At 49.9% G+C, this 27,636-nt stretch overlaps 1 protein-coding gene across 9 annotated transcripts in view; it reads right to left on the reverse strand.

The window, feature by feature from the left end:
* CDK5RAP2 (CDK5 regulatory subunit associated protein 2) overlaps positions 1-16,311 on the reverse strand; it is a 183,555-nt gene extending 167,244 nt beyond the window's left edge. For 4 of the 9 annotated variants that reach the window (XM_070795380.1, XM_070795385.1, XM_019966833.2 and 1 more), the window contains exons 1-3: positions 16,102-16,307; positions 6,129-6,196; positions 2,687-2,754 (exon numbers count right to left, since the gene is read on the reverse strand). In XM_070795380.1, coding sequence (XP_070651481.1) covers positions 2,687-2,754; positions 6,129-6,196; positions 16,102-16,157 — 192 coding nt within the window. In that variant the 5' untranslated portion in view covers positions 16,158-16,307. Of the gene's footprint in view, positions 1-2,686; positions 2,755-6,128; positions 6,197-16,101 lie in introns of all 9 variants that reach the window. The other 5 variants (XM_019966830.2, XM_019966831.2, XM_070795383.1 and 2 more) reach the window with 4 other exon arrangements.
* Positions 16,312-27,636: the final 11,325 nt, after the last annotated feature.

The raw sequence follows: 27,636 nt of genomic DNA on the forward strand, positions 1-27,636 counted from the left end.
GAAATCACGAGCTTCCCCTTTAATGCTATAGCCTTCTCTTTAACATGTATGCGAACTTTAAAATCAGCATTAGATGCCAAAAGCATTTCCTGTAAGCATCCCAACACAGAGACCCTGCATTTAGTAGCTCAGGCCAGATGAGGATTTTCAGTGACTTATAAAGACCTGAAAGGGAGACACTGAGAACCACGCTGTCATTTCAACTGCAGAATTTGTTCTTGAAAGTGCTACAATAAAAAATATTAATGTCATAAAAAATAAAAAAGCCCTAACAGCAGCCAAAGGAGCACAGTCGTAAAGCCAAAACATAAACCCTAAAACATGCTGGCATAGAAGGCTCTCCCTTGCCTTTATGAAAATCAGTATTTGAGTCATCAAGAACACACCTGAGAAAGGGAGATGTGAGTCATGTGACAGAGCAGAAAAACGGTAACAATAAACGTAACCTAACCGCAAGAGAAACGCCTGACACGCAGGACAGACTCAGGGCCGGGCATGTCGCTGCATGTACCTTCCCTCAGGAAGCTGCACGATAGCCCTGGGAAGCAGAAACTGTAACATGCCCATTTTAAAGACAAAGGAAGTGCAGAGAGGGTAAGGTCACCCAAGGTCACCCAGCAGAAGCGGACGGGCAGGCGGCCTGGCTTCCGAGGCCGCGGCCCAGGGCACAAGCTGCACCGGGCACAGCCTTGCCGGCGCGTCCCTCGGCCTCCGTGTCTCCTCTCTCCCGAGGGGCTTCCCTGGTGGCTCAGACAGTGAAGCGTCTGTCCGCAATGCGGGAGACCCGGGTTCGATCCCTGGGTCAGGAAGGTCCTCAGGAGAAGGAAATGGCAACCCACTCCGGTACTCTTGCCTGGAAAACTCCATGGATGGAGGAGCCTGGTGGGCTACAGTCCATAAAAGGGAGCTGGATTCAATTCTCAGATCTCTCCCAGTTCAAAAGGCAGTGACAACACGTGAAGCTAAATCTCTAAGATTGTTAGGTTTTTCCATCTAGAAACAAAAATCAAAGCTGTGCCTTTCAAAAATTAAATAACTCTGTATCTCGCAGAGCTGCTTCAATATTAAAGTAATATATATGAAGAGCTTAACACTTATAGTTCCCAGCTCAGAGCAAGAGCTCAATAAACAGTAGCTATTATTACTCTTATGATAAAACACGAACAACCATTTAATAGTGGAGCACATTTTAATTATACACGATGTGGAATAATCAAATCTCATTTGTTTGAGGCCCCAGACCCCACAGCATATATCAGGTTGTACAGTTGAAATTATAACAACTCAACGCTCCAGAATTACTTGTTTCCATTAGAGATCTGACAAGTCATTTCTTCAATTGGTCACTGGTGGTTTGCAGATAACTATTAGCAGTAATGAGTGTTCTGAATTAAATCCAGAGACAGGCCCGTTCTGTTCGGGAAAGGCCATTGGGGAGAGAGAAACATGGCTGAGGAACGTCCTTCCCTCTGCGTCCTGCGCCCTCTCCCTGATAAATACCTCCCATGTCTTGCATAGTATGGATTTCATTTGGTTACAAATGAAGAAGGGTCTAATTCTTCCCATGATAAATGAGCACGCTGAGCAGGTAACTTGTTAAGCAGAATTGGAATTGGGGAAATAACCTTATTTTCCTGTTACTTGACAACAGACCCCATCCACTAACAAATGAAACGCAGATGCTGGCAGACAGAAAGCACTGAAGTCAAATCCATCGCCGAGCAATCCATTCTCAGACAATTACCACAGCAACCTGGGAACACATCGCTCACGTTTCATTCAACACAGACGCAGCCTGCAAGATGCAGAGGCCGCGCCACGTGGTAGAGAGAACAAACAGCTTTAGAGTCATTAGAAACCCAAACTCAGATTCCAGCTCTGTCGCTCATGCACTATGCGGCCGTGAGTGAGGCTCTCCTGGTCTGAAGACTCCTGACCTGTAAAATGGGGCTAATTCAGAAAACCTCAGTCACAGGACAGCTTCAGAGGGGACCACGAACAGCACACCCTCCATCACAGGGAAGCTCCTGACACATGCTGCTGCTGTGCTACGCTTAGTCACTCAGTCGCGTCTGACTCTTTGCGATCCCCTGGACTGTAGCCCGCCAGGCTCCTCTGTCCATGGGATTCCCCAGGTAAGAATCCTGGAGTGGGTTGCCATGCCCTCCTCCAGGGGATCTTCCCGAACCACGGATCAAACCCATGTCTCCCTCACTGCAGGCAGATTCTTTACCACCCGAGCCACCAGCGAAGCCCAAGAATACTGGAGTGCCTATCCCTTCTCCAGGGGATCTTCCCAACCCAGGAATCAATCAAACTGGGGTCTCCTCCATTGCAGGTGGATTCTTTACCAGCTGAGCTACCGGGGAAGCCCGTGAAACACCTTAGCGCCTCTCAACTGTGCTCCATGGTGACATCTTCACCTTCAGGACGCCAGAAATACACCAAACTCCCCAAGGCTGGAAATCACTGATGCTGTCAGAACCCATAACTGGCCTGTGTGCAAAGGACCAGCTGTGCAGGAATGTCACAGTGCTCCAGAGAGAGCCCACAAGCCCCGGCACTCCTCCAGACCCTGCCTCATCCTGCTTGAATGCTTCTCGAAAACCCAGGCTCCCTGTGGGTCTGCTGGACAGCGCGCACAGACATGAGCCGTGAGGGATGCTAATTCAGTGTCTCTACTTACGTTTTCAAAGTCCTTCATGTTCCGTGCTCTGGTGGGAGACACCTTCTCTTCCGACACATTTGGGAGCACTATAAAAAAGCAAAACAGACACAGGAAAACGTCACAACAGGCAAACCACCCCACACCCCTACAAGGGGGAAAAAGGATGGCTTCCACATTATATTCTGTCTTGTGATTTGAGTCTGCTGCTGCTGCTGTTAAGTCGCTTTAGTAGTGTCCAACTCTGTGTGACCCCATGGTCTGCAGCCCACCAGGCTCCTCCATCCATGGGATTTTCCAGGCAAGAGTGCTGGAGTGGGGTACCACTGCCTTCTCCATTAAGTCATTGTATTTCAAATATTTAAAAATTACTTAAACTGGACCCAATGTAACCATGTAAATGTCAGAAGAATGTAAAAAGGTGTGGGTTGTTCAGTCATGTCTGACTTTGCAACCCCATGGACTGTACCCCGCCAGGCTCCTCTGTCCATGGGATTTTCCAGGCAAGAATACTGGAGTGGGGTGCCATGCCCTCCTCCAGGGGATCTTCCCAACCCAGGAATCAAACCCACATCTCCCACATTGCAGGCAGATTCTTTACTGTCTAACCACCAGAGAATCCCCCTGTTAAGTATCAGAAGATGGACCCAAAGGGGCAGGCAGCAAGCAAGCAGAACTGCTGTGATACCTACGCCTCCTGCTGATCCTTAATCTGTTCTGTTGGGTGGGATGTCATCTTCATACATCAGCAATTAAAACAAAGCCTGTCTGACTTGACAGCAGGAGTTGGCACATTTTTTTTTAAATGCGAGACAATAAATACTTCAGGTTCTGTTGGCCAGATGACACAAAGCCCCAAGTCTGTCACAACCACTCAACACAAAACAGCCACCGACGTTTCAAAAGCCAAGCAGCTGTGTTCCAACAGAAGTTTACTTTCAAAAGCAGGCCGCGGTCGGAAACTGCCGATCGCTGCTTCAGGGCGATTCCAGACTCAGCCAAAACCCTAATCTTTCCACAGCTTCTCTAATTCGACAAACATTTATTAGACCACTCCACTGGGCCAAGCGCCAGGTGAGGTGTGGGGAAGCAGTGGCGAAAGAGTGGTGACGGTGAAAGCAATGGCGATCGTGCGCCCAGCAGCCAAGACGGGCACGTGCGAGCGACGGTTCCGCGTGGCACAGGTGCTGGGCACTGCTCAGGCGCTAACAAGATGTGTGTTGAGTGAACGAATGAATTCACTCCTCCCCCAAGTGGGCCCCGGCGGCCTACTCTCTGCCCAGTGCCGTGTAGAAACAAAACAAATAGAAGGAGCCAACAGTCCAGAAAGAAGGGACGGACGATAAACGAGGGCGATTACAGAGCATGTCCAGGGTGATAAATGCTATGGAGAACACCGTGGCCAAGGACAGGAAGCGCCGGTAGCAAGGGGGCGGTGGGGGCCGCAGTTTCAAACGAGCTGGTTGAGGATTTCCCTGGCAGTCCAGGGGTTAAGACTCCATGCTCCCAACGCAAGGGCAAGATGCAGGGGGGCACGGGTTGGATTCCTGGTCAGGGAACTAAGATTCTGCATCCTGCACACCATGGCAAAAAAAAAAAAAAAAACACAAATAAGGGGGTTAAACTGAGGAAGGGCTGACCTCTGGGCATACTCGGACAGGGCACAGACAGAGGCCTGGGGTGGCAGGGACCTAGGGGACCTGAGGACCAGCCAAGAGGCCAATGGATGGGAGAGCAATAAAGGGGGGGACAGCAGAAGAGGGGGGAGCAGGTGCTGGGAGACAGGCTGAGTAGGGCCTCTCAGAACACGGGCTCAGGGGCAGCGTGGGGGACTTCGGTTTCCACAGGCTCCCTCTGGCTGCCTTGCTAAGAACAGATCTTTATGAAAGGCGCTGAGAGAGAAACGAGGAGACCAGGTAGGAGAAAGCGGGGAGAATCCAGGCCAGAGGTCACGGTGCTTAGGCCAAGGAAGGCGGGTGAGGAGCGGTCCGATTCGGGATACTCCTAAAGTGGCCAACACGAAGAAATGCAATGAACTGCAGCGAAAACGCAAGGTTCAGAGAGGAGAGCACAGGGACGCAGCCTGGGGACGGCAGCCTGGGGAGAGCCGGGGAAGCGTGGGCTGCAGCTGAGTCTTCAGGGGGTGGCTGGTAGAGGGGGGCGAAAGCCAGAGGATGGCGAGGGCATGGAGCTTGGGGCTCAGCAGAGAAGAGGCTTGGGAGCCGGCAGGGGCGGCCAGCAGGCCCCGCACGCCAGGCCAAGGGCACATGGCCGCCTGCCTGCTGCTCAGACAGGCGGGCTCTATCCCCCACACGTGCCCCCGCCCAGGGCCCCTCACCCTCCAGGTCTCCAGGCCAGGTCGTCTGCTGGGGACACTCCGGCCGCCCCGCTCCTTTCTGAGGGGAAACCTGCTTCTCAGCCCATCGCCCAGCTCCTCAACCCCCAGCTGGCTGCGCGACCATTCTTTGCCTGCCTTCCAGGCGTGATCGGAGCCATGATCCAGGCTGAACCCCAGTGCGAAGCAGAGCCCCGAGCCTGGCAGGAAGCACACCAGGGCTGAATTAAGGAGCAGGCCGATCAAGTCTCTGGTCCCAACGGCCTGGGGGCAGAAGGCAGAATAACCAGAACTGTTGCACTGCATGCTTAAAGTAAAGTTGCCAGGTTCTAAAGGAAAACCTGAGGGAGAATTAACATATTCTCACCGTGTGAAACTTAGGTTATCTGCTCTAAAAACTCCTTCTTTTTGCCCGTAATCTCATTACTCTGGAGACGGGGGAAAAAAACACCTGTCAAAATATCTCTAAGATATTTCAACAAGGCAAATTATTAGCACTTCCCACAGACACTGATGAGGGCATCCACTCTCTTTCAGAAACAAAAATTATGAGGAAGGCTTAGCAAAACCCAAACTGCAGAACAGAAAGTTTCCTCACAATCCAGCTTGAACCCAGCAGACTGCTTATTTGCTCAGTGCCGTCTCCTATGGCCTACCCAGCTGTGTGTCTCCGAAGGGCAGGCCCGCGTAGGAATGCCTGGCCCTAGCCAGCACACGGAGCCCAGCAGCCTGCCAGGAAGGCCTTGGCACGCTCAGGTCTGGACAGCAGCCCTCCAGGGCCTCCAGCCATTCGGGAGCAGGACCCAACAGAGCCTTTGAACCTGACGGAGTGTCGTTCAGTTCAGCAAACACTGGCTGAACCCCCTATGCAAGCGTGGTGGTGAGAAATGAAACTCACGAAGTGTGGCCCAAAGGACATCCAGTCCCCTAGCTTGGTGCTTATGAAAGGAGGCGAGGAGCGGGTCAACATTTACATTAAACACCGCGCCCTTCTTGGGAGCACCAAGCCACGCCAGGGGAGCGCTGGGCTTTGGACCCACTGAAGCTCAGGCCCAGGCTCCCAGCTCAAAGGCTCACGGCCCTCACGGCCAAGCATCCACGTCCCCTGGTCTTACTCTGTGTACTTACCACCGTTTCCCGAACCAGGGTCAGGGCTGATGCCTTCCGGGTCATCTGGCGCACCGAGGGCAAGGCCACTAGGAGAGAACAAGGGCGACAAAAGAGGGGTCACCACCTGAACAGCAGAGCCTGCCGGAGCCCCTGCACTGCCCCCGACCAGCAGCGGCACCAGCCCGAGGGCAGGCAGCGCACAAGTGAGGAACCCAGGCTCCGGGGCTGGGCTGCGGCTGCCGGAGCCCCTGCACTGCCCCCGACCGGCAGCGGCACCAGCCCGAGGGCAGGCAGCGCGCAAGTGAGGAACCCAGGCTCCGGGGCTGGGCTGTGGCTCACGCCCGAGTAAGGGTGCTCGGTCAGGGATTCATTCACACAGCAAGCGTTCCGTGTGCCATCGAGGGGCCGGGCGCGGAGGCACCGGGCCAAACATAAGCTCCCGATGCGCTCGAGTCATACTTTCTTACTAATTCAGTACATGGGCCACCACCCCTCGGCCTGTGAAGATTAAATAAACTGGTGCATATAAACACTTAGCACACAGGAAGTGACCAGCGGGAGGCATCGACCGTTGTTTCTGTCAATGCTACTCTTATCATTATCAATATGCCTACGAGCTTAAAAGTATCAGGTACTAATTTGGATGCTTTAAGAACATCAGACAAAAATGCAAAATTCACTGATTCCAGAAGTTTTACTGGCTAAATTATACAAGCAGGTTCAGTGAGTCTGGAGGCTAAGAACTAAACCACGATAGGATTTGTGTGGTTCAACACAAAACGCAGTTCCCTGACTCCTGCTCTAAACTCCGCCAAGTACCTCTTCCCACCCCGCTTCCTTCATCTGCAAAAGAACAGCAGCTACTTCACGGAGTAATTGGTGATTAAACAAGACACCTAGTGTCTAGCAAGTGCCCTGCATACTGTGAGTATTCCATAAATGGGCGCAAAGTACCCTTGTCACCACGAAACATACAACGCTCTATAACTTGTAAATGATCTACCTTCCGAGAACTGGCCAGTTCCCTGAGGGTCTATGCATTTTACAAAGGAAGATTATTTCAGTGGCCTAGCCAGTCGCAGGGCAGTTAGTCAGAGAACTAAGTCCAGAATCCAAGTATTTTATGTCTAAAACCCAACAAAGCCTCCCTCTCCCAAGCTGTAAACTAGGAGCTGATGGAAGTTCAGCTTGACTTCTTGGCAATTTGCTCTTTCCAGGCCTCTAAATACAGATCCATCCTGCTCCTAGGACAATGCTGTCTGATCATCAAACTCTGGAGTTGGAATGAAACTTCAACATCAGAATCAAGCAAAAGAATTAGATATCATAAAATTTCAGCATCAGGAAAATGATTACATAAAATGTGTCTGCTATGAGGATAACTGGAGGGGAAAAAAAAAAGCAAACTTAAGTAGGATATGCCTTCAATTACTGAAAGACAAAAAAAACACATGTACACTAAAGTCACCTCAAATCCTTCCTGCAAACTAGGAGACTATAAGTACACATAACAAGTGAAATATTAAAAAGCATAATTTGTAAGAAAAGAGATATTCAATATTTTCCTTTTTAACTCTTTATAATTCTCAACTCCCTCCAGTATCACTAGGACAAACTCCATTTTCTAAACAAATTGTAAAAGTTTGCCACCACTCTTTGCAGTTGGTGGCTCAGTGGCCCCAAAACTACACAAACAGCTTCCTGGGAAGCTCAGCCGACTCTGGTCTCTACATCCCCAAGTCTGGGCTTCTCTCCATCACAGCCATTGATTCGCTACCATTGGAGGAAATGGCCGATCAGTGACTCAAGCCAACACCAGTCACGGCTGAAAGCCACGTGGCAGGCAAAGCCAAAGAATCTGGTCTTAGACAAGTTTCCAAGAGGCAAAACATGAAAAATGCCATTTGACACTGCAACTCTTAGAAGAAACCACTCTTAAACGCAGAAATTCCGGCCTGGCTCCCGTCAAACCTCCATGTGGGCTTTACCTGCTCCCCCTTTGAAATGTCGTGACCCTCGCGCATCAGGGCTCTCTGTCGGTTCCAGCCACACCTCCAGCTTCAAGCCTTCAGCTTTAGGTATCCATTCTGATCCCTCACTCTGGGCCTAGGTTGGGGCTTTCTGGGTCCCCATCCAAAATCAAACCCAGGCAAAGGAAGAGGGCTGAGATGAGAGTTTATCATGGTGTGGATGGAGGAGACCAAGTTTCGGGAAGGGAAGGAGCTTATGTGCTCCAAATCACACAGGGTTGGGTAGCAAAGTTGAGGCCAAAATCCGGTGTCTCAGGGCCCATTCCAGGCACTCAGCTCCTACTCAGAGGGCACCTGGTCAGGGTCAGCGTCCTCACCTGCAGAGCACAGCATAACCGTGGCCGCCATCCGCAGGGGCGCCTGCACAGACGGACCCCACGCCCAGGGACGGGCAGCCTGGCGCCGCCTCCTCACCACAGCCCACCTGGGCTCCGCAGTCCTTTTTCAGGGCTGCCGTTGTCTCAAGCGAGGAAAAGGGAGGCCTGGCAGAGTGACTACGCTGAAAGACCGCAGCCGGCCTGGTTGCAGAGCCCATGCTCTTCGCCTGCGTACCACCCCGGCCCCACGCGCCCTCAAGGGCCGCGGTGAGGGCCCAGCGCCCCGAGGCAGGGCCTTCAGCCCCGCGGGCAAGTGAACCGACACCCCTGCGCCTCGCCGCCGCCCCGCCTCGCTCAGCCGCTGCCAACGGGGCCTGCCCTGGCGGCACCCAACCAGCGGCCGTCCAGGCGAGGGCCCCGAAGCGTTTCACCAACGAAGGGCTGTGAGCGGCCTGGATCAGACTGCACGTCCCATTCAGAAATCGCACACCAAGTACACTCCGGTCTGTCTCTCAACAGCGTGCTTTTCACTCTAGGTCATCTGTTCTTAATGAGAGAAAACTACACATAAATGCAAGAGACGGACGAGTTCTTCTTGACTATACTCGCATCTTGGTCTCCCGGAAGAAGGAACCACTCTCGTCAGTAAGACATTCCCGACCTTTCTCCGCGTGTGTAAGCGCACACTATTCTGCAGCGTCTTCACTGAACGTGTCGAGATGTTTTCCCAACAGTACAAACAGATCTACGGCAGCGTCCTTAACTCCTGCAGAGCATTCTACAGCAGCGTTTTTCAAACCTCACTGACCCCAACCAAGAGAAGGAAACACGTTAGCCTTCATTCTTCAAGTGCCTGCTGTCCTGTTCCTTTCTTCTTTTTTGCTTAATTCTGGTTCCGACCTACTAAATCGAATTTCACAAGTTGACACGGGTCACAGTCTGAAAGAGACCTCTAAAAAGGATGTCTATTTACCAGGTACTGTGTAGGAAACTCAATTTCTTTCCAAGTTGTTCCTTTCACAAACAATGCTGTATCTCCTTATACGGGTCTCACTGTTCACAAGCAGGAGGATTTTCCGACAGATAACAAGAAGTGGAAGTGCCATGTCTAAATACAGTTACATTTTCTCAATGGGCAAAGGATTTGAAAATATACAAGTGGCTAATAAGCACATGGAAAAATGTCCCACGTGGTCAGCTGGTAGGGAAATGCAAATCAGTACCCCAGTGAGATGCCATGCCACATCCCACAGGATGGCCACAATAAAAGACAGACAATGACAAGTGCCGGCAAGGCCATGGAGGAATAAGGATCCTCACACAGAGTGTAGGATGCTGAGTGTGAGATGGTGCCGCCGCTTTGGAAAAGAGCTGAGCAGTTCCTCCAAATGCTAAATACACAGAGTTACCACACGACTCAGCAACCCTACTCCCAGAGAAATGAAAATTTATGTCCACACAAAAACTTGTACACACATAAATGCTGATATAGCAAAAGAGCCAGAAAAGCAGAAACAACCTAAATATCAGCAACCAATGAACAAACAAAAACGGGTACATGTTTATAACAGCCCTCAGTCACAGAAAGGAGTGAGGTACTAACACAGGCTACAACACCGAGGGATCTCACAAGAGTCCACACATTGTAGCGTCTCGTTTTTATGAAATGCCCAGAGCAGGCAAACCAATAGACAGAGCAGATTGTGGTTGCCTAGGTGTTCTTGCCTGGAGAATCCCAGGGACGGGGGAGCCTGGTGGGCTGCCGTCTGTGGGGTCGCACAGAGTCGGACACGACTGAAGCGACTTGGCGGCGGCGGCAGCAGCAGCAGGGTGCAGGAAGCGGGCAGGGAGTGGAAACGGGGAGTGTGGTGACTGAACGTGTCCCCTGGAATTCATGTGATAAAACCCAGCCCCCACCTGCGGGATGTATCAGGAGGTGAGCCTTGGGGAGGTGATTAAGACCAGATGAGCTGGAGACGGTGGAGCCCTCAGGAACGGCACTGGTGTCTTTAAGCGTTTCCAGAGCTCCGACCTCCTCTCTTTGCTCTCCACCATGTGAGGATACAGTAAGAAGGAGGTCCTCACCAGAACCTGACCACACTGGCACCCTGACCTCAGACTTCCAGATGCAGGAACTGTGAGAAACCAATTTCTGTTGTCAATAATGGGCTTCCCGGGCGGTGCTAGTGGTAAAGAATCCGTCTGCTGATGCAGGAGGCACAGGAGACATGGCTTCAATTCCTGGGTCAGGAAGATCCCCTGGCGTAGAAAATGGCAACCCACTCCAGTACTCTTGCCTGGAAAACTCCAAGGACAGAGAAGCCTGGCGGGCTGCAGTCCATGGGGGTGTGAAGAGTTGGACACCACTGAGCATGCACGCAGGTAGTCAGTAAGTTACCTAGTCTACAGTTTTTTGTTACAGCAGCCCAAGCTAAGACTGGAAGTAAATGCTAATGGGCACAGGGTTTTTTTTGGATGATGAAAATGTTCTAAAATTAAGATTATGGTGATGATTGCACAACTCTGTAGATATACTGGAAAAAAAACACTGAATAGTGTATTTCAAATGGGTAAACTTTATGGCATATAAATCACATTTCAGTAAAGCTGTTAAAAAAACACAAGGCACATTTTTAATGCCAAACTGTGTTCCAACAAGTTGCACCATTTACACTCTGCTGTGCACTTTTTCACGCAGATTATAAAGCAGCATTTCACTACAAAATGGGGAGCCTGTGTTCACGGTATTTATCTTTTCAAATAGAGGCTGAACTAAACTGATTCATTCAACAAATAACTGTTGAGCCTATACTATGTACCAGACATCGTTCTTTCTAAAGATCCAGTCGGGAAGAAGCCACACACAGCTCCCTGCCCTTGCTGAGCTAACCCTGGCGACCGGGAGCGTCTCCCCAAACCTCACAGCCCAGGGGTACCTCTAGTCCGAGGTCGGCCTTGGATCAGGCTTTCAAGCCTTCACCAGAAATTTCATCCCGCCATCCTCTTTCTCAATCTCCTTCTACAAAATCCACGAAGGTATTCTTCGCCTAAGAAAGAACTGTGTACAAACCTATAGGAGACGTTTTTTTTTTTTCGGTCTGCCCCTAACCAGGCAGGAGGCACTTAATGGCCATGTGCTTAAGGAACCCACAGATGAACAGGCCTGGCCAGGCCTTCGGAAACTCACAGGCAGAGGCAGAATCCTGGGCATGAAACCGAAGGGGTGAACCCAGGGGAGTGGGCACAGAGGACTTTGTCCAGAAAACGCTACAACACGGTAACAGCTCAACAAAAACCAGCCGACACTGAACGTACTCCCCCATCGGTTCTAGGTGCTTAAAACATACAACTTTGCTTCGTCCACAAAGTCACCCAACAAAACAGAAAACTGTCACTGAAGAGAAATTGAGGATTAGGACAGTTACGTGAAAAACTCCAGCAACATGGCTAGTACCCCGCTGAAGCAGGATTCTGACGCAGGCGTCCTGCGTACAAAGCCAGTCCTTTCGACACCATCGGGCAGGACCTAATGAAGGGGCCTCAGGGACCGGGATCCAGGCCTAAACCTCACAGAGCCGGAGCTCCTGGGGCACCCACCGGTGATCAAGCCTCGAGAGGGCACACTGCCCTGACGCAACAAAAGGCCGAGGACAATCAGACTTCAGTTCAGTCTCTACAACCAGGGCCTGGAAATTACCAAGCAGGAGAGTATCCATATCAGCATAAAAAGATTCCTCACGTTCCAGGGGTTTCTCTCCTCCACTAGGACCACCTGATGGAGAAGCTGACTCTTTGAGGGCCAGTTCCAGCCCACAGCAGTTCCACAAAATCCTCCCAGAATCCTCTCAGAATCGGTTCAGAGAACTAGCTGGAAGGCAGGATAGGGCACCGAGAGCCAGGCTTTGGAATATGTAGCTGGATTTTAAATCCTGGCTTGATCACACACTTTTTGGTGGGATCTCAGGGTGCTCACTTCACCTCTCTGAACCTCAGTGTCCTCACCTGGAAAAAGTGAATAAAATCATGACCTCACCGGACCATTGTTCATTCAGGGAATTAACAGACAGGTACTGAGCCCCTACCATGAGCCAGATACCAGGTTAGGAGGTCACATCACAAAGATGGTCACAATGCAGCCCCTATTCTCACGCAGTAAGAGTCGAGTCTGGGAGAAAGACAAGTTGACAGCTGTGCCTGCGGCGGCCAGTTTATGGAGCAACTGAGGCCTAAGGTGTGGCTCCTCTAAATCGAGAAGGGCGGTAACTGTAAAACACATCCCGGGCTTCAGAGACTCAGTAAGATCAGATAGAAAGCAAAATAGCTCATTGATATTTATTTGTTTACAAGTGAGAATGATAATATATGGAAATATTAGGTTAAATAAACATTATTAACATTAATTTCGGCAGTTTCTTTTTATGCTTTTAATGTGGCTATTAGAAAACTTTAAATTACATACATGGCTCAAATTATATACTGATTGAACTGCATTAGTCGATAAAACTCAGTGAAGTCATGGGACTTCCCTGGCAGTCCAGTGGTTAAGACTCTGAGCTTCCACTGCAGGGGAGGTGGGTTTGATCTTTGGCCAGTGAACTAAGATCTGGCATGATGTGGTCAAAAAAAGAGAAAATTCAGTGATGTCAATAAGGGCTGTGAATACATCAGTGATGGGGGGCTAAAGGAGAATAGAGGGCCCAGGTGGGGAGAGGGGATGTCAGTGAAGGCTTCCTGGCAGTGACATCTAAACCGAGACGTGAAAAGTAAGGCGGCAAAGCAGAGGAGAGAGGGCAATTCAGGTGGCAGGCCCAGCAGGCACCCAGGCCCAGCAGAGAAAGAACAAGGCAGGTCATTCATAACAGTTTGGCAGCCAGCGGGGTGACGGGCTTGGAGAGGAGACAGGGAAGGGAGAGGGAAGACAGGAGCCTAGTGAGGTGGATGGGGCCACAGTACAAAGGAGCTCAGAAGCCACATTAAAGAACTTGATCCTGAGGGCAGAGGGGAGCCAGGGAGAGTCTTAAGCAGGTAAGAGATTAGCTCAGGAATCTATGCAGCACCAGGGTTACCAGCAAAGGAGGGAAAGGAGGGCAAGGACAATATTTGATGTTTTGTTGAGTTGCTACTCTGGGTCAGACATTGGGCTAAACGCTTTTAGACTCATCCATTTTACAGATAATGAAAACTGAGGCTCACAGAGGGTGACTTGCCCAAGGTCACATGATTGTTAAGTGTCAGAAGTGGGATGGAAACCCAGCTAGGTCTAGGCTGAAGCTCCAATACTTTGGCCACCTGATGCAAAGAGCCAACTCATCGGAAAAGACCCTGATGCTGGGAAAGACTGAGGGCAGGAGGAGAAGGGGACGACAGAGGACGAGATGGTTGGATTTCATCACCGACTCACTGGACGTGAGTTTGAGCAAGCTCCGGGAGGTGGTGATGGACAGGGAAGCTTGGCATGCTGCAGTCCACGGGGTCTCAAAGAGTCGGACACGACTGAGCGACTGAACAAGGTTCCAAAACTGGTGCTGAGAGGTGAAAAACTGCCTGAGAGAGTGATGTGCCTGACTCTCTGCAACCCCGTGGACTGCAGGCCTCCAGGCTCCTCTGTCCATGGAATTTTCATAGGCAAGAATACTAGAGTGCGTTAACCATTTCCTACTCCAGGAGATCTTCCCCACCCAGGGAGACTCTTGAGTCTCCTGCACTGGCCGGCAGATTCTTTGCTACTGAGCCACCTGGGAAGCCCTGAGTAATAGCAGACTTTACCTTAATGGCAGTGAAAGGCATTAAACATATAAAGCGGCAGACTGTGATGATCAGATTTGTACTTTTAAAATGTGCTTTTGAGCTGTAGTATAAAAGGCTATCAGAGGTGTGAAGGCAACCAGGACAATCCAGGTGAGGGGTGATATACCACTTACCGACTGAGCTCCCAGGGAAACCCACAACACACCCAGGCAGTGGCAGAAAGACGATGAGAAAGGAACATGACAAATCGCCTCAGGATTCAACCAGCAGGAGCTTCAAAGGGCCTGACTCGGTGTCTCATAAAACTGTTCGGCCGCTAAGTCAGGTCCGGCTCTTCGGGGCCCCATGGCTGCAGCACAACAGGCTTCCCATTCCTTCGCCACCTCCCAGAGTTTGCTCACACTCACGTTCATTGAGTCGATGATGCCATCCAACCATCTCATCCTCTGTCATCCATATAAATGGTTTCTCTGTTAGGCTCTCAATAAACAGAGCAACCATTTGTCCAGGTTTGGCCAAGATAGGACCTGTTTATGTCTGCTGTTCAGGAATTAATTGTGTCCATTTGACTCTTAAAAGCATCCAGATATGCACACAACAAATAACATGTCACCCTTTCAGTTAGGATCTGTTGACCAAAAGAGGCAACCTGTTCCTGGCAGAACTCGACAAATGCCACAGATTCTCTGGGCTGTCCTCTGAGTCCTTCTACCCTCTCCCCATCCGGGAGCCCCGGACAAGCAAAGGGGCCCAACTCCATAGCCGTGCGGGGCCTTTTCAGGCCTTCCTCCCAAGAGAGACCCCAACCCACCAGCAGTGGACTCCAACTGCCTCTTGGGACAGGTTTATTCGGCCATTATCCCCCAATTTGTACTACTGTTGTTGATGACCACGACGATGGTGGTGGTGATAATGGTGGGACCAAATCATTTTTAAAGCACTGATAATATGCCAGGCCAGAGAAGGCAATGGCACCCCACTCCAGTACTCTTGCCTGGAAAATCCTATGGACGGAGGAGCCTGGTAGGCTGCAGTCCATGGGGTCACTAAGAGTCGGACACAACTGAGCGACTTCACTTTCACTTCTCACTTTTATGCACTGGAGAAGGAAATGGCAACCCACTCCAGTGTTCTTGCCTGGAGAATCCCAGGGATGGGGGAGCCTGGTGGGCTTCCGTCTACAGGGTCGCACAGAGTCGGACACGACTGAAGCGACTTAGCAGCAGCAACAATATGCCAGGCACTACACCTGCCAAGCAAATTGCTGGGCAAGCATCTTCTCGTCTAATCCTCACCCAACTCTGTTGGGTGGATATTACTACCAGCCCCATTTAACAGATGGGAAAGTAGATTAAGTCATTTCATCAAAGTCACACAGCTAGTTAAAGAACTGGACTTGAATCAGTTCTGTTCAACTCCAGCCGAGGTTCTTAACCACTGCACCCCATGGCCTGAGTCTTGGTGGCCACTATGTGAACCATAAGCAAAGTCTGGACAGACCAACTACACTCCCGACAAGGAAAGCAAACCCCCAAACCACAAAGAGGCATCAAGTACCCTCAAGGTCCCCGTCCCTCAACCAGCCCTCACTAACTGCACGCTCCAAGACGTTCCATCTCCCTCTCTTTCAGAGAACCCCTTACTTGTCTCTCATCTCCTCTTCAAAGTATGTCCCAAAACGAGACATGGGGGCGATGCAGGTAGGGACCCTCAACCACAGTTATCAGTGGGCGGGTCCCCAAAGAGATCGCCCCCGAAGAAATCCATCTCACACACTCCCCACGTCAGGAACCCTCAAACCCCATCAGGAGCAAACCTCGAGTCTCGGATGGAGCGAACCCCCATCCGTGGGAACCCCGGCCCGGTTACCGCGAACCCACAAAGCCCGGGCCGCACCTGCAGCCGCTACGCGTCCCGGGGAGGGTGACGTCTTCTTCCAACACCGAGTCCATCGTGGACACAAAGGAGGTGGTGGCGCTGGTGTCTAGCGACGGCGCACTGCTTCCCCCACGGGATCGCGACCCGCCCGGCTCCCCAGGTCCCCGCCCCCTCCAACCCAGCTCTTGTTCGGACTCCGGCGGCGCCGCTGGAATTCAAACCGCAGCGGCCGCCATCTTTCCCGGAGCCTCTTCCTACGGAAACGAGGCGGGGTCGCCGAAGCGCGCGCGGTGAAGCCAACCGGACTGGCCAGGAGACCGGGCAGGGAAGCGCTGGCGGGACGCCATCTTAACTAAGGGCAGAGCGCCTGCACTTGTACCAGAAAGACCAAAGGAAAGAGAGGTGGACCGCCATTTTTAGTGAGGGCACGCGGGCCGAGCCTAGCGCAGGTGCCATGTTTGTTGAGGGCTGAACCAGATTTGGGCCGTTAATTTAAGCGGGAGATGGGAATTCAGCACCTACTTCTTGGGATCCGCATAACTCCTAATCAAGTGTATACTCCGAACCTTAGGGTCTGAGCATTCCAAAGGCCTCTGTCTTGAACTGAAACTCCGTTAATCGGTTGCGGGACTCGCTTTAGAAAAATCCTACCTACATATTCCCAACTCGAGTAATTTGCACACTTGGTTTGAAATAGATAAGCGCATCCCTATGAGCCTAGTGGTCAGGGACACTCCCTCTCCAGCCTCTCACCTACTGAACTGTTATTACCTGTAGGGCTCGAATAATGCACCTGGATCAGTATACTGAGGCCAAATGAGGGGAAAGACTCGCCTAACCCCATGCACCGGAAGTCTGGACAGGACAGATCCGTGGCTCCTGCGGACTATGAGTATATCCGAGCTCTCTGCGAGCCCTGGCCGCCTTTCTTAAAGCACACAGCAATCACTAGATCATTTTGGAAGAGCTTGACCTGTGAAAGCAACCTTCTCCTCATCTCGGTGTTCCTACCTTCCTCTGCACACTGTCAGGAGAGTTCAGAGAGCCGGATAAAAATAACTTGAAAAGATGAATAACTGGGTAGATGTACCCAGCCTCCTTCAGCCTCAGTTTCCTCATTCTTTCCAAAAGAGGCCTCTTTAATACTCTGATCTACATCAAACCCTTTATGTATTCTTAGCAATCTATTTTTTTCCCCTTTGTGGCACTTACCACATTTTGCAATTCCATACTTCTGTATATAATTTTTTTTTTATGTCTTCGGCACTAGACTGGAAGTTCTGTGAGAGCAGAGACTGTTCAGAATTGTTCAGGCTGTATCTCCAACACCCAGCACTTTGCCTGCCACCCAGCAGGGGTTTAAATATATATGTTGATGAATGGTTCACTCAATATGGAAAATGGGGCTAATATTATCCTGCAAGGTTTCTTCAAGTTATTTTATTGAAGTATCATTGACTTAGAATGCTGTGTTAGTTTCTGTTGTACAGCAAAGTGATTCAGTTGAATATGTGTATACATGTGTGTATATGTCCCCTTCTCCAAGGGATCTTCCCAACCCAGGGATCGAACCCAGGTCTCCTGCATTGCAGGTGGATTCTTTACCATCTGAGCTACCAGAGAAGCCTATATATATATATGGAGAAGGCAATGGCACCCCACTCCAGTACTCCTGCCGGGAAGGTCCCATGGATGGAGGAGCCTGGTAGGCTGCAGTCCATGGGATCGCTAGGAGTCGGACACAAATGAGAGACTTCACTTTCACTTTTCACTTTCATGCATTGGAGAAGGAAATGGCAACCCACTCCAGTGTTCTTGCCTGGAAAATCCCAGGGATGGGAGAGCCGGGTGGGCTGCCGTCTCCGGGGTCACACAGAGTCGGACACGATATATAAATATATATATATATGTATGTATGTATGTATGTATATGGGCTTCCCTGGTGGTCCAGTGGTCAAGAATCCACCTGCGAATGCAGGAGACACAAGAGACACGGCTCAATCCCGGGGTCGGGAAGATCCCCTGGAGGAGGACATGGCGACCCACTCCAGTATTCTTGCCTGGAAAATTCCATGGACAGAGGAGCCTGGAGTCACAAAGAGTCGGACACAGCTGAGCATGCGTGTTTGTGTGTGTGTGTGTGTGTATGTGCGCGCGTGTATAATATTCTTTCTCAGATTCTTTCCATATGGTTTATCACAGGATATTGAATAGTTCCCAGTGCTATACCATAGGACCTTGTTGTTTATCCATTCTGTATACAATAGTTTGCATCTTATCCTGCAAGGTTTTTGTGACAATGTGGAGATGACCTCAGATTCCTTTACTACCTAGTCAATGGTAATCCCATCTCTCTCCCTCCCACATCCCCCACCAACTCTCTCTCTCTCTCACACACACACACACCCCTTAGTGAAGGCGACAAATCACTGCCCCTGTCCCTCTCCCATCCCCAGATCTTCACCCACCTCCAGAATCAGCAATAAAATAACAGCCTGAAAGAGAGTGGGCAGGAACCAGCGGGCACGCAGGGAAGGGGCAGTCCTCGATTCCCTGGAACCAACAGTTCAATAAGATGAGCATGTCCAAAAGCAGGGAAGCTGGGGTGTCAGAATTCCTGCCGTGACTCCACCACTGACTCCCTGTGATCTTTGGCAGACTGCTCCTCTTCTGGGCCTCAGTTCCTACAGCTGTTAAATGGGAGGATTGGACTGGATGGCTATCTCAAGACCTCACAGATCTAGAGGAGATTTCTTTGTGTTGATTTCAAAGCTTCTAATGCACAACCAGCTCTGTTCCAGTGTGGAGGGCTGAGTTACAAATCATTACTTCCCGAATGAATGGACTAACTTTCCGTCCAGCAGATGAAAGCTCTTGAGAAGGGAAAGAAGGAAGGGGTTGTGTACATTTTGACATTTCTTACGCGACGCTTGTGCTAAGGACATCACAAATGCTACTGCATCTAACGCAACCACCCTCCAGATAAGGTGCTACCGTTATCCCCATTTCACTTACAGATGGGAAGACTGAGGCTGAAAGAGATAAAAATAACCTTCTTGAGGTCTCCCTGCTGGTAAGTGGTAAAGCTGGGACTTGAGCCCAGGTCCCTCTGACCCTTCCTGAAAGCTCTAATGGTTTCAGGAAGCCTGTCCTCTCGATTTGCTTCTCTCCACTTTAGAATTTGGGATTGAGAGGTGAGGTCTACATTTAGACAGTAGTATTTCAGAGATATGTCCACCAGACTCTACAACCTAGACACCTGCTTCCAGGCAGCCCCGAGATGAATCTAGATGTGGGCAACTCAGGACCTGAAGTCTAGGTGCCGGGATCCTGACTCTGGGAGGTCGTCCAACTTATCCTGGGACCTGGGTCTCTTTCTCTGGCTCCTCCTTGATTTTCCTTTGTGTAAAATGGGAGAGACCATGCTGAGCTGACACGGTTAAGTTAGATACTTTGGAAATGCAAAAGAAGAAAGAGCCGGAGGGGTTCTCCTTATGATGAGTCTACTGCCTGTTCAGCAAATGGCCATATTCCTGGCTTGTGTGCTAAAGAGATAGTGAACCTTGAAACTGAAAATAGAATCAATTGCACAAAAGATGGGCTATTTGGGAAGTTGTTTTTCCTGTTTTCACGGTCAGGGACGAAGCCCTTTGCCCCGTCTCTGTCTCACCATGGCCTTTCTTTCTGCCAAGCCTGGAGGTGACGTCACTACCACCAGCTGTTTGGGCTATCTGGCGCCATCTCCTTGACGACAGCCACCCAGCCACAAAGCTGGCATTATTATTTCCTTGGGCAAGGTCATATCAAATGGCTGGGAGGAAGTCGCTTGCAGCCAGATGTTTCTCATTAGGGTAGAACCCTCAAGACACAGGCGCTGCCATTACTAGCAGCAAAAATAAGTTTTTACAGCATCAGTTCATGCACACGGCTACTTTGCCTGTTTCATTTTATCCTTACAACACTGTGAAGAAGATTAGGATGGCTGTCTTGCTCTTCAGTTTAGGAAAGTAAGGCTCAGGGAAGGGAAGAGATTTGCCAATAGCCACACTTTCTTCCTTTCTCTCTCTCTTTCTTAGCTTTTTATTTAGAAATAATTTCAATCTTAGAAAAAGTTGCAAAACGAGTACAGAGATTTACTTATATAACCTTCACCCAGCTTCCTAAAACACTAATATTTTACCTAACCATAACACAACTGTCAAAAATAAGAAATTACATTGGTATGATATGATTCACTACAGACTTTATTTACATTTAGTCAGTTTTCCCATTAATGCCTTTTTTTGGCCCAGGAGCCATCCAGGACTCCATGGTGCTCTGTCCATGTCTTTCATGATGTTGACACTTGAGGCAAGTTCCTGCCAGTGATCTGGGCTCATTGAGGCCGTGCACGTTTGGCAAAAGTGCCGCACAAGTGATGCTGTGCCTCCCTCGGCCACCAGGAGGCGTGTGCGTGCTCAGTCGCTCAGCTGTGTCCAACTCTTTATGACTCCATGGACTGTAGCCCATCAGGCTCCTCTGTCCATGGGATTTTCCCGGCAAAAATACTGGAGTGGGTTGCCATTTCCTTCTCCAGGGGGTCTTCCCGACCCAGGGTTGAGCTAGCATTTCCTGCATCTTCTGCATTGGCAGATGGATCTTTATCATCTGCACCAGTAAAGATGGATTCTTCACTGCGCCACCTGGGAAGCCCAGGAGGTAGACGATGTTAACACGTCCCTTCAGTTGGTGCTGTTAACTCTGTGTTCTTGAGTAAGGTGACGTCTGCGAGGATTCTCCGTGATAAAATTGCTATTTTTTAAAATTAATAAAAATCATGGTGATATTTGAAACTACACAAATACCCCACTTTTCATCAGATTTTCACCCGCTTATTTCAGCGCCCATTGATAATTCTTACCGAGAATCTCACAGCGTGCTTCGCCCATCCATGCTGTCGCGTTTTCATCATCCCTTCTCTCTTTACTGGTTGGAGTTCCACTGTGAGGGAGAGCTTTCTCTCCTCCTTCATTTATCCAGTTTGTTTATTTAAATCAGGATGGACTCGTGGATCTTTGTTTTACCTTGTGGGTTAGAACATATTACCATCCTTACTTCTTCTGTCACACAAATTGTCCTAGATTTGACCAGGTCGCCCTTTGAACACAGAGGTGTGCCAAGATTCGAACCCAGGTCTGCCTGGTCCCAGGTCCGCAGTACTCCTGGCCCGTGACCTGCCCCTTGCTCACAGCTCTCTTCCCAGCCAGCCCTCAGCAGCGGCAGCCCTTGAGCAGTCCCCGTCAGTGCCCCCATCTCCCCCACAGGATGCTGTCCTCCAGGACGGTGCCTGGCCCCACACTGCGCTGTGCTCAGTGCCCGGCTGTCAGATTAACTCCAGCTGATTTTCTTCTCCAGATGGGGAGGGGGGTGAGAAACACTCAGTATCGAGGGGATAGCATGTAGATTATTGGGCTCCAGAGGGTAACACATACCAGCACCTATGGCCTTAGATCTGCCAATGCACCTCTCTGGGCTTCTTTTCTCATCTGTAGATTCAGCGCATTAGATTTAAACGTTGAGGCTCCCCTCAGCTCTCCCTTCCATAAATGATGATGCTAGTCGCCGCACACTGAGGTCTTTGCTGGGCACTATGGTAAGCGTGAAGCAGAGACTGACTATGGCCCAGCTCACGGTTGGCACTACTGAGGCTGAGCAGGAGAGGCTTTGTCTGGTCGCTCGGCAGCCAAGTGGTGGGGCTGGGAGCAAAACCCAGACTTTATCCTACAGCCCAGGCTTTTGAAAACCATGCCACTGTGCCTTTCACTGAATTGCTGTTATCTCTGCAGTCACTAAGCTGGTTAAAGTGCAGATAAGTATTATAAACCAAAATAAAACATTTGAATACTTCATTGGTATAAGAATAACAAGAGTAAGATTCTAGGGGCACAGAGAGAACAGATGAGTCATTCGGACTGAGAGGTAGGGGTAACGGTGTTTTATAAGCAAGACGTGTGCCCTGCAAAGGCAGAGGAGAAACCGGCACTTGCCAGAAATAAAAGAAGGCCGCTGTTTGATGCAGCCCCATTTACCAAGCCCATGTCAGTTTCCTTGAAGCTGTCTCATAATTCTAACAAGTTTGCTGTCCTTTATGAATAAGGAAACTGAGTCCCAAGAGACAAGAACTGATTTTTTCCGAAGTCACACGGTAAGCTAGTCACAGAGGAAGAAACTTGGACCTCAAGTTTTCTAGTTGCCAAAAGCTGGTGCTCCTGGTGTGTGTGTGTGTGTGTGTGTGTGTGTGAAACTTACAGAAGGCATCTCAAATCAAGATCTCCCTGCCTAAATTGATCACGCTCAGTACCATGGCCAGATCCCCATGCAGCCAAAGCCAGAGTCTGACTATAAGAGAGTCAAAGACTTCTGGGAAGACTGTCCTAAGGTACCAGGGAGAGCTTCCAAGCATTCTTCCCAGCTGCACACTTGAATATGTAAAACAGCAACAGCTGTAGGCAAAGTCGGGAAACTGAGCTAATCAATCTTCTGGACATTTTGCAGATTAAAAGAATCTCAATGTCTTGATCATGATTTGCAGGATGGGGTGGTACACGTCACTTCTCCCTTAAATGTGGTGAATTCCTAATAAGAGAACAGGCCAGGACCTATGAAGGAGGACCACAGGGAAGGGCTGTAGGACCCGATTCCTCAAAGGGATGAATGTGAAGGACCTGTGTCCCCGCATACGCCTCTCCCCCTGACTGCACAGCCGGCGCCCTGTTGAGGACGCCCAGCCAAGGATGGGCAGAGGCTTGAAGTCCAGCCCACGCTCTGCTTGCCAGGCTCGGGGTTCCACTTCCCACGCTGAGTCCACTCCAAAGAAGGAGCATCTTTTCCTAACTCCCAAAGGAACTCTGTGTGCTAGTGCTTCTGAAGAATCTAGAATCCCTCTCCTTCCCCTTCTCGGCCTAATTCCCAGAGTTTCCCCACCCATGGTTTAAGAGAATGTTCTGGGCCACCATCTCTATAGTTGCTGCACCTCTGAACTTCCAGGTCTTACTTACGGAACTAACACAGCTCTAGAATCATCCACTAACTCGCTGAACTTCCAGGGTACCCGGGTCTTACTTACGGCACTAACACAGCTCTAGAATCATCCACTAACTCGCTGAACTTCCAGGGTACCCGGGTCTTACTTACGGCACTAACACAGCTCTAGAATCATCCACTAACTCGCTGAACTTCCAGGGTACCCGGGTCTTACTTATGGCACTAACACAGCTCTATAATCATCCACTAACTTGCACCTCTGAACTTCCAGGGTACCCGGGTCTTACTTACGGCACTAACACAGCTCTATAATCATCCACTAACTTGCACCTCTGAACTTCCAGGGTACCCGGGTCTTACTTATGGCACTAACACAGCTCTATAATCATCCACTAACCTGCACCTCTGAACTTCCAGGGTACCCAGGTCTTACTTACGGCACTAACACAGCTCTATAATCATCCACTAACTCGCTGAACTTCCAGGGTACCCGGGTCTTACTTACGGCACTAACACAGCTCTATAATCATCCACTAACTTGCACCTCTGAACTTCCAGGGTACCCTGGTCTTACTTATGGCACTAACACAGCTCTATAATCATCCACTAACTCGCTGAACTTCCAGGGTACCCAGGTCTTACTTACGGCACTAACACAGCTCTATAATCATCCACTAACTTGCACCTCTGAACTTCCAGGGTACCCGGGTCTTACTTATGGCACTAACACAGCTCTAGAATCATCCACTAACTCGCTGAACTTCCAGGGTACCCGGGTCTTACTTATGGCACTAACACAGCTCTATAATCATCCACTAACTTGCACCTCTGAACTTCCAGGGTACCCGGGTCTTACTTACGGCACTAACACAGCTCTAGAATCATCCACTAACTCGCTGAACTTCCAGGGTACCCGGGTCTTACTTACGGCACTAACACAGCTCTAGAATCATCCACTAACTCGCACCTCTGAACTTCCAGGGTACCCGGGTCTTACTTATGGCACTAACACAGCTCTAGAATCATCCACTAACTCGCACCTCTGAACTTCCAGGGTAGCCGGGTCTTACTTATGGCACTAACACAGCTCTATAATCATCCACTAACTTGCACCTCTGAACTTCCAGGGTACCCGGGTCTTACTTATGGCACTAACACAGCTCTATAATCATCCACTAACTTGCACCTCTGAACTTCCAGGGTACCCGGGTCTTACTTACGGCACTAACACAGCTCTATAATCATCCACTAACTCGCTGAACTTCCAGGGTACCCGGGTCTTACTTACGGCACTAACACAGCTCTATAATCATCCACTAACTTGCACCTCTGAACTTCCAGGGTACCCTGGTCTTACTTATGGCACTAACACAGCTCTATAATCATCCACTAACTCGCTGAACTTCCAGGGTACCCGGGTCTTACTTACGGCACTAACACAGCTCTATAATCATCCACTAACTTGCACCTCTGAACTTCCAGGGTACCCGGGTCTTACTTATGGCACTAACACAGCTCTAGAATCATCCACTAACTCGCTGAACTTCCAGGGTAGCCGGGTCTTACTTATGGCACTAACACAGCTCTAGAATCATCCACTAACTTGCACCTCTGAACTTCCAGGGTACCCGGGTCTTACTTACGGCACTAAAACAGCTCTAGAATCATCCACTAACTCGCACCTCTGAACTTCCAGGGTACCCGGGTCTTACTTATGGCACTAACACAGCTCTAGAATCATCCACTAACTTGCACCTCTGAACTTCCAGGGTACCCGGGTCTTACTTATGGCACTAACACAGCTCTAGAATCATCCACTAACTTGCACCTCTGAACTTCCAGGGTACCCGGGTCTTACTTACGGCACTAACACAGCTCTATAATCATCCACTAACTCGCTGAACTTCCAGGGTACCCGGGTCTTACTTACGGCACTAACACAGCTCTAGAATCATCCACTAACTTGCACCTCTGAACTTCCAGGGTACCCTGGTCTTACTTATGGCACTAACACAGCTCTATAATCATCCACTAACTCGCTGAACTTCCAGGGTACCCGGGTCTTACTTACGGCACTAACACAGCTCTATAATCATCCACTAACTTGCACCTCTGAACTTCCAGGGTACCCGGGTCTTACTTACGGCACTAACACAGCTCTATAATCATCCACTAACTTGCACCTCTGAACTTCCAGGGTACCCGGGTCTTACTTACGGCACTAACACAGCTCTATAATCATCCACTAACTCGCTGAACTTCCAGGGTACCCGGGTCTTACTTACGGCACTAACACAGCTCTATAATCATCCACTAACTTGCACCTCTGAACTTCCAGGGTACCCGGGTCTTACTTACGGCACTAACACAGCTCTATAATCATCCACTAACTCGCTGAACTTCCAGGGTACCCGGGTCTTACTTACGGCACTAACACAGCTCTATAATCATCCACTAACTCCCACCTCTGAACTTCCAGGGTACCCGGGTCTTACTTATGGCACTAACACAGCTCTATAATCATCCACTAACTCGCTGAACTTCCAGGGTACCCGGGTCTTACTTACGGCACTAACACAGCTCTAGAATCATCCACTAACTCGCTGAACTTCCAGGGTACCCGGGTCTTACTTACGGCACTAACACAGCTCTATAATCATCCACTAACTTGCACCTCTGAACTTCCAGGGTACCCGGGTCTTACTTATGGCACTAACACAGCTCTATAATCATCCACTAACTTGCACCTCTGAACTTCCAGGGTACCCGGGTCTTACTTACGGCACTAACACAGCTCTATAATCATCCACTAACTCGCTGAACTTCCAGGGTACCCGGGTCTTACTTACGGCACTAACACAGCTCTATAATCATCCACTAACTTGCACCTCTGAACTTCCAGGGTACCCTGGTCTTACTTATGGCACTAACACAGCTCTATAATCATCCACTAACTCGCTGAACTTCCAGGGTACCCAGGTCTTACTTACGGCACTAACACAGCTCTATAATCATCCACTAACTTGCACCTCTGAACTTCCAGGGTACCCGGGTCTTACTTATGGCACTAACACAGCTCTAGAATCATCCACTAACTCGCTGAACTTCCAGGGTACCCGGGTCTTACTTATGGCACTAACACAGCTCTATAATCATCCACTAACTTGCACCTCTGAACTTCCAGGGTACCCGGGTCTTACTTACGGCACTAACACAGCTCTAGAATCATCCACTAACTCGCTGAACTTCCAGGGTACCCGGGTCTTACTTACGGCACTAACACAGCTCTAGAATCATCCACTAACTCGCACCTCTGAACTTCCAGGGTACCCGGGTCTTACTTATGGCACTAACACAGCTCTATAATCATCCACTAACTTGCACCTCTGAACTTCCAGGGTACCCGGGTCTTACTTACGGCACTAACACAGCTCTAGAATCATCCACTAACTTGCACCTCTGAACTTCCAGGGTACCCGGGTCTTACTTACGGCACTAACACAGCTCTATAATCATCCACTAACTCGCTGAACTTCCAGGGTACCCGGGTCTTACTTACGGCACTAACACAGCTCTATAATCATCCACTAACTTGCACCTCTGAACTTCCAGGGTACCCGGGTCTTACTTACGGCACTAACACAGCTCTATAATCATCCACTAACTTGCACCTCTGAACTTCCAGGGTACCCGGGTCTTACTTACGGCACTAACACAGCTCTATAATCATCCACTAACTCGCTGAACTTCCAGGGTACCCGGGTCTTACTTACGGCACTAACACAGCTCTATAATCATCCACTAACTTGCACCTCTGAACTTCCAGGGTACCCGGGTCTTACTTACGGCACTAACACAGCTCTATAATCATCCACTAACTCGCTGAACTTCCAGGGTACCCGGGTCTTACTTACGGCACTAACACAGCTCTATAATCATCCACTAACTCCCACCTCTGAACTTCCAGGGTACCCGGGTCTTACTTATGGCACTAACACAGCTCTATAATCATCCACTAACTCGCTGAACTTCCAGGGTACCCGGGTCTTACTTACGGCACTAACACAGCTCTAGAATCATCCACTAACTCGCTGAACTTCCAGGGTACCCGGGTCTTACTTACGGCACTAACACAGCTCTATAATCATCCACTAACTTGCACCTCTGAACTTCCAGGGTACCCGGGTCTTACTTATGGCACTAACACAGCTCTATAATCATCCACTAACTTGCACCTCTGAACTTCCAGGGTACCCGGGTCTTACTTACGGCACTAACACAGCTCTATAATCATCCACTAACTCGCTGAACTTCCAGGGTACCCGGGTCTTACTTACGGCACTAACACAGCTCTAGAATCATCCACTAACTCGCTGAACTTCCAGGGTACCCGGGTCTTACTTACGGCACTAACACAGCTCTATAATCATCCACTAACTTGCACCTCTGAACTTCCAGGGTACCCGGGTCTTACTTACGGCACTAACACAGCTCTAGAATCATCCACTAACTCGCTGAACTTCCAGGGTA

Source organism: Bos indicus, chromosome 8, assembly GCF_029378745.1.
Source record: "Bos indicus isolate NIAB-ARS_2022 breed Sahiwal x Tharparkar chromosome 8, NIAB-ARS_B.indTharparkar_mat_pri_1.0, whole genome shotgun sequence".
Classification (NCBI taxonomy): Eukaryota; Metazoa; Chordata; class Mammalia; order Artiodactyla; family Bovidae; genus Bos; species Bos indicus.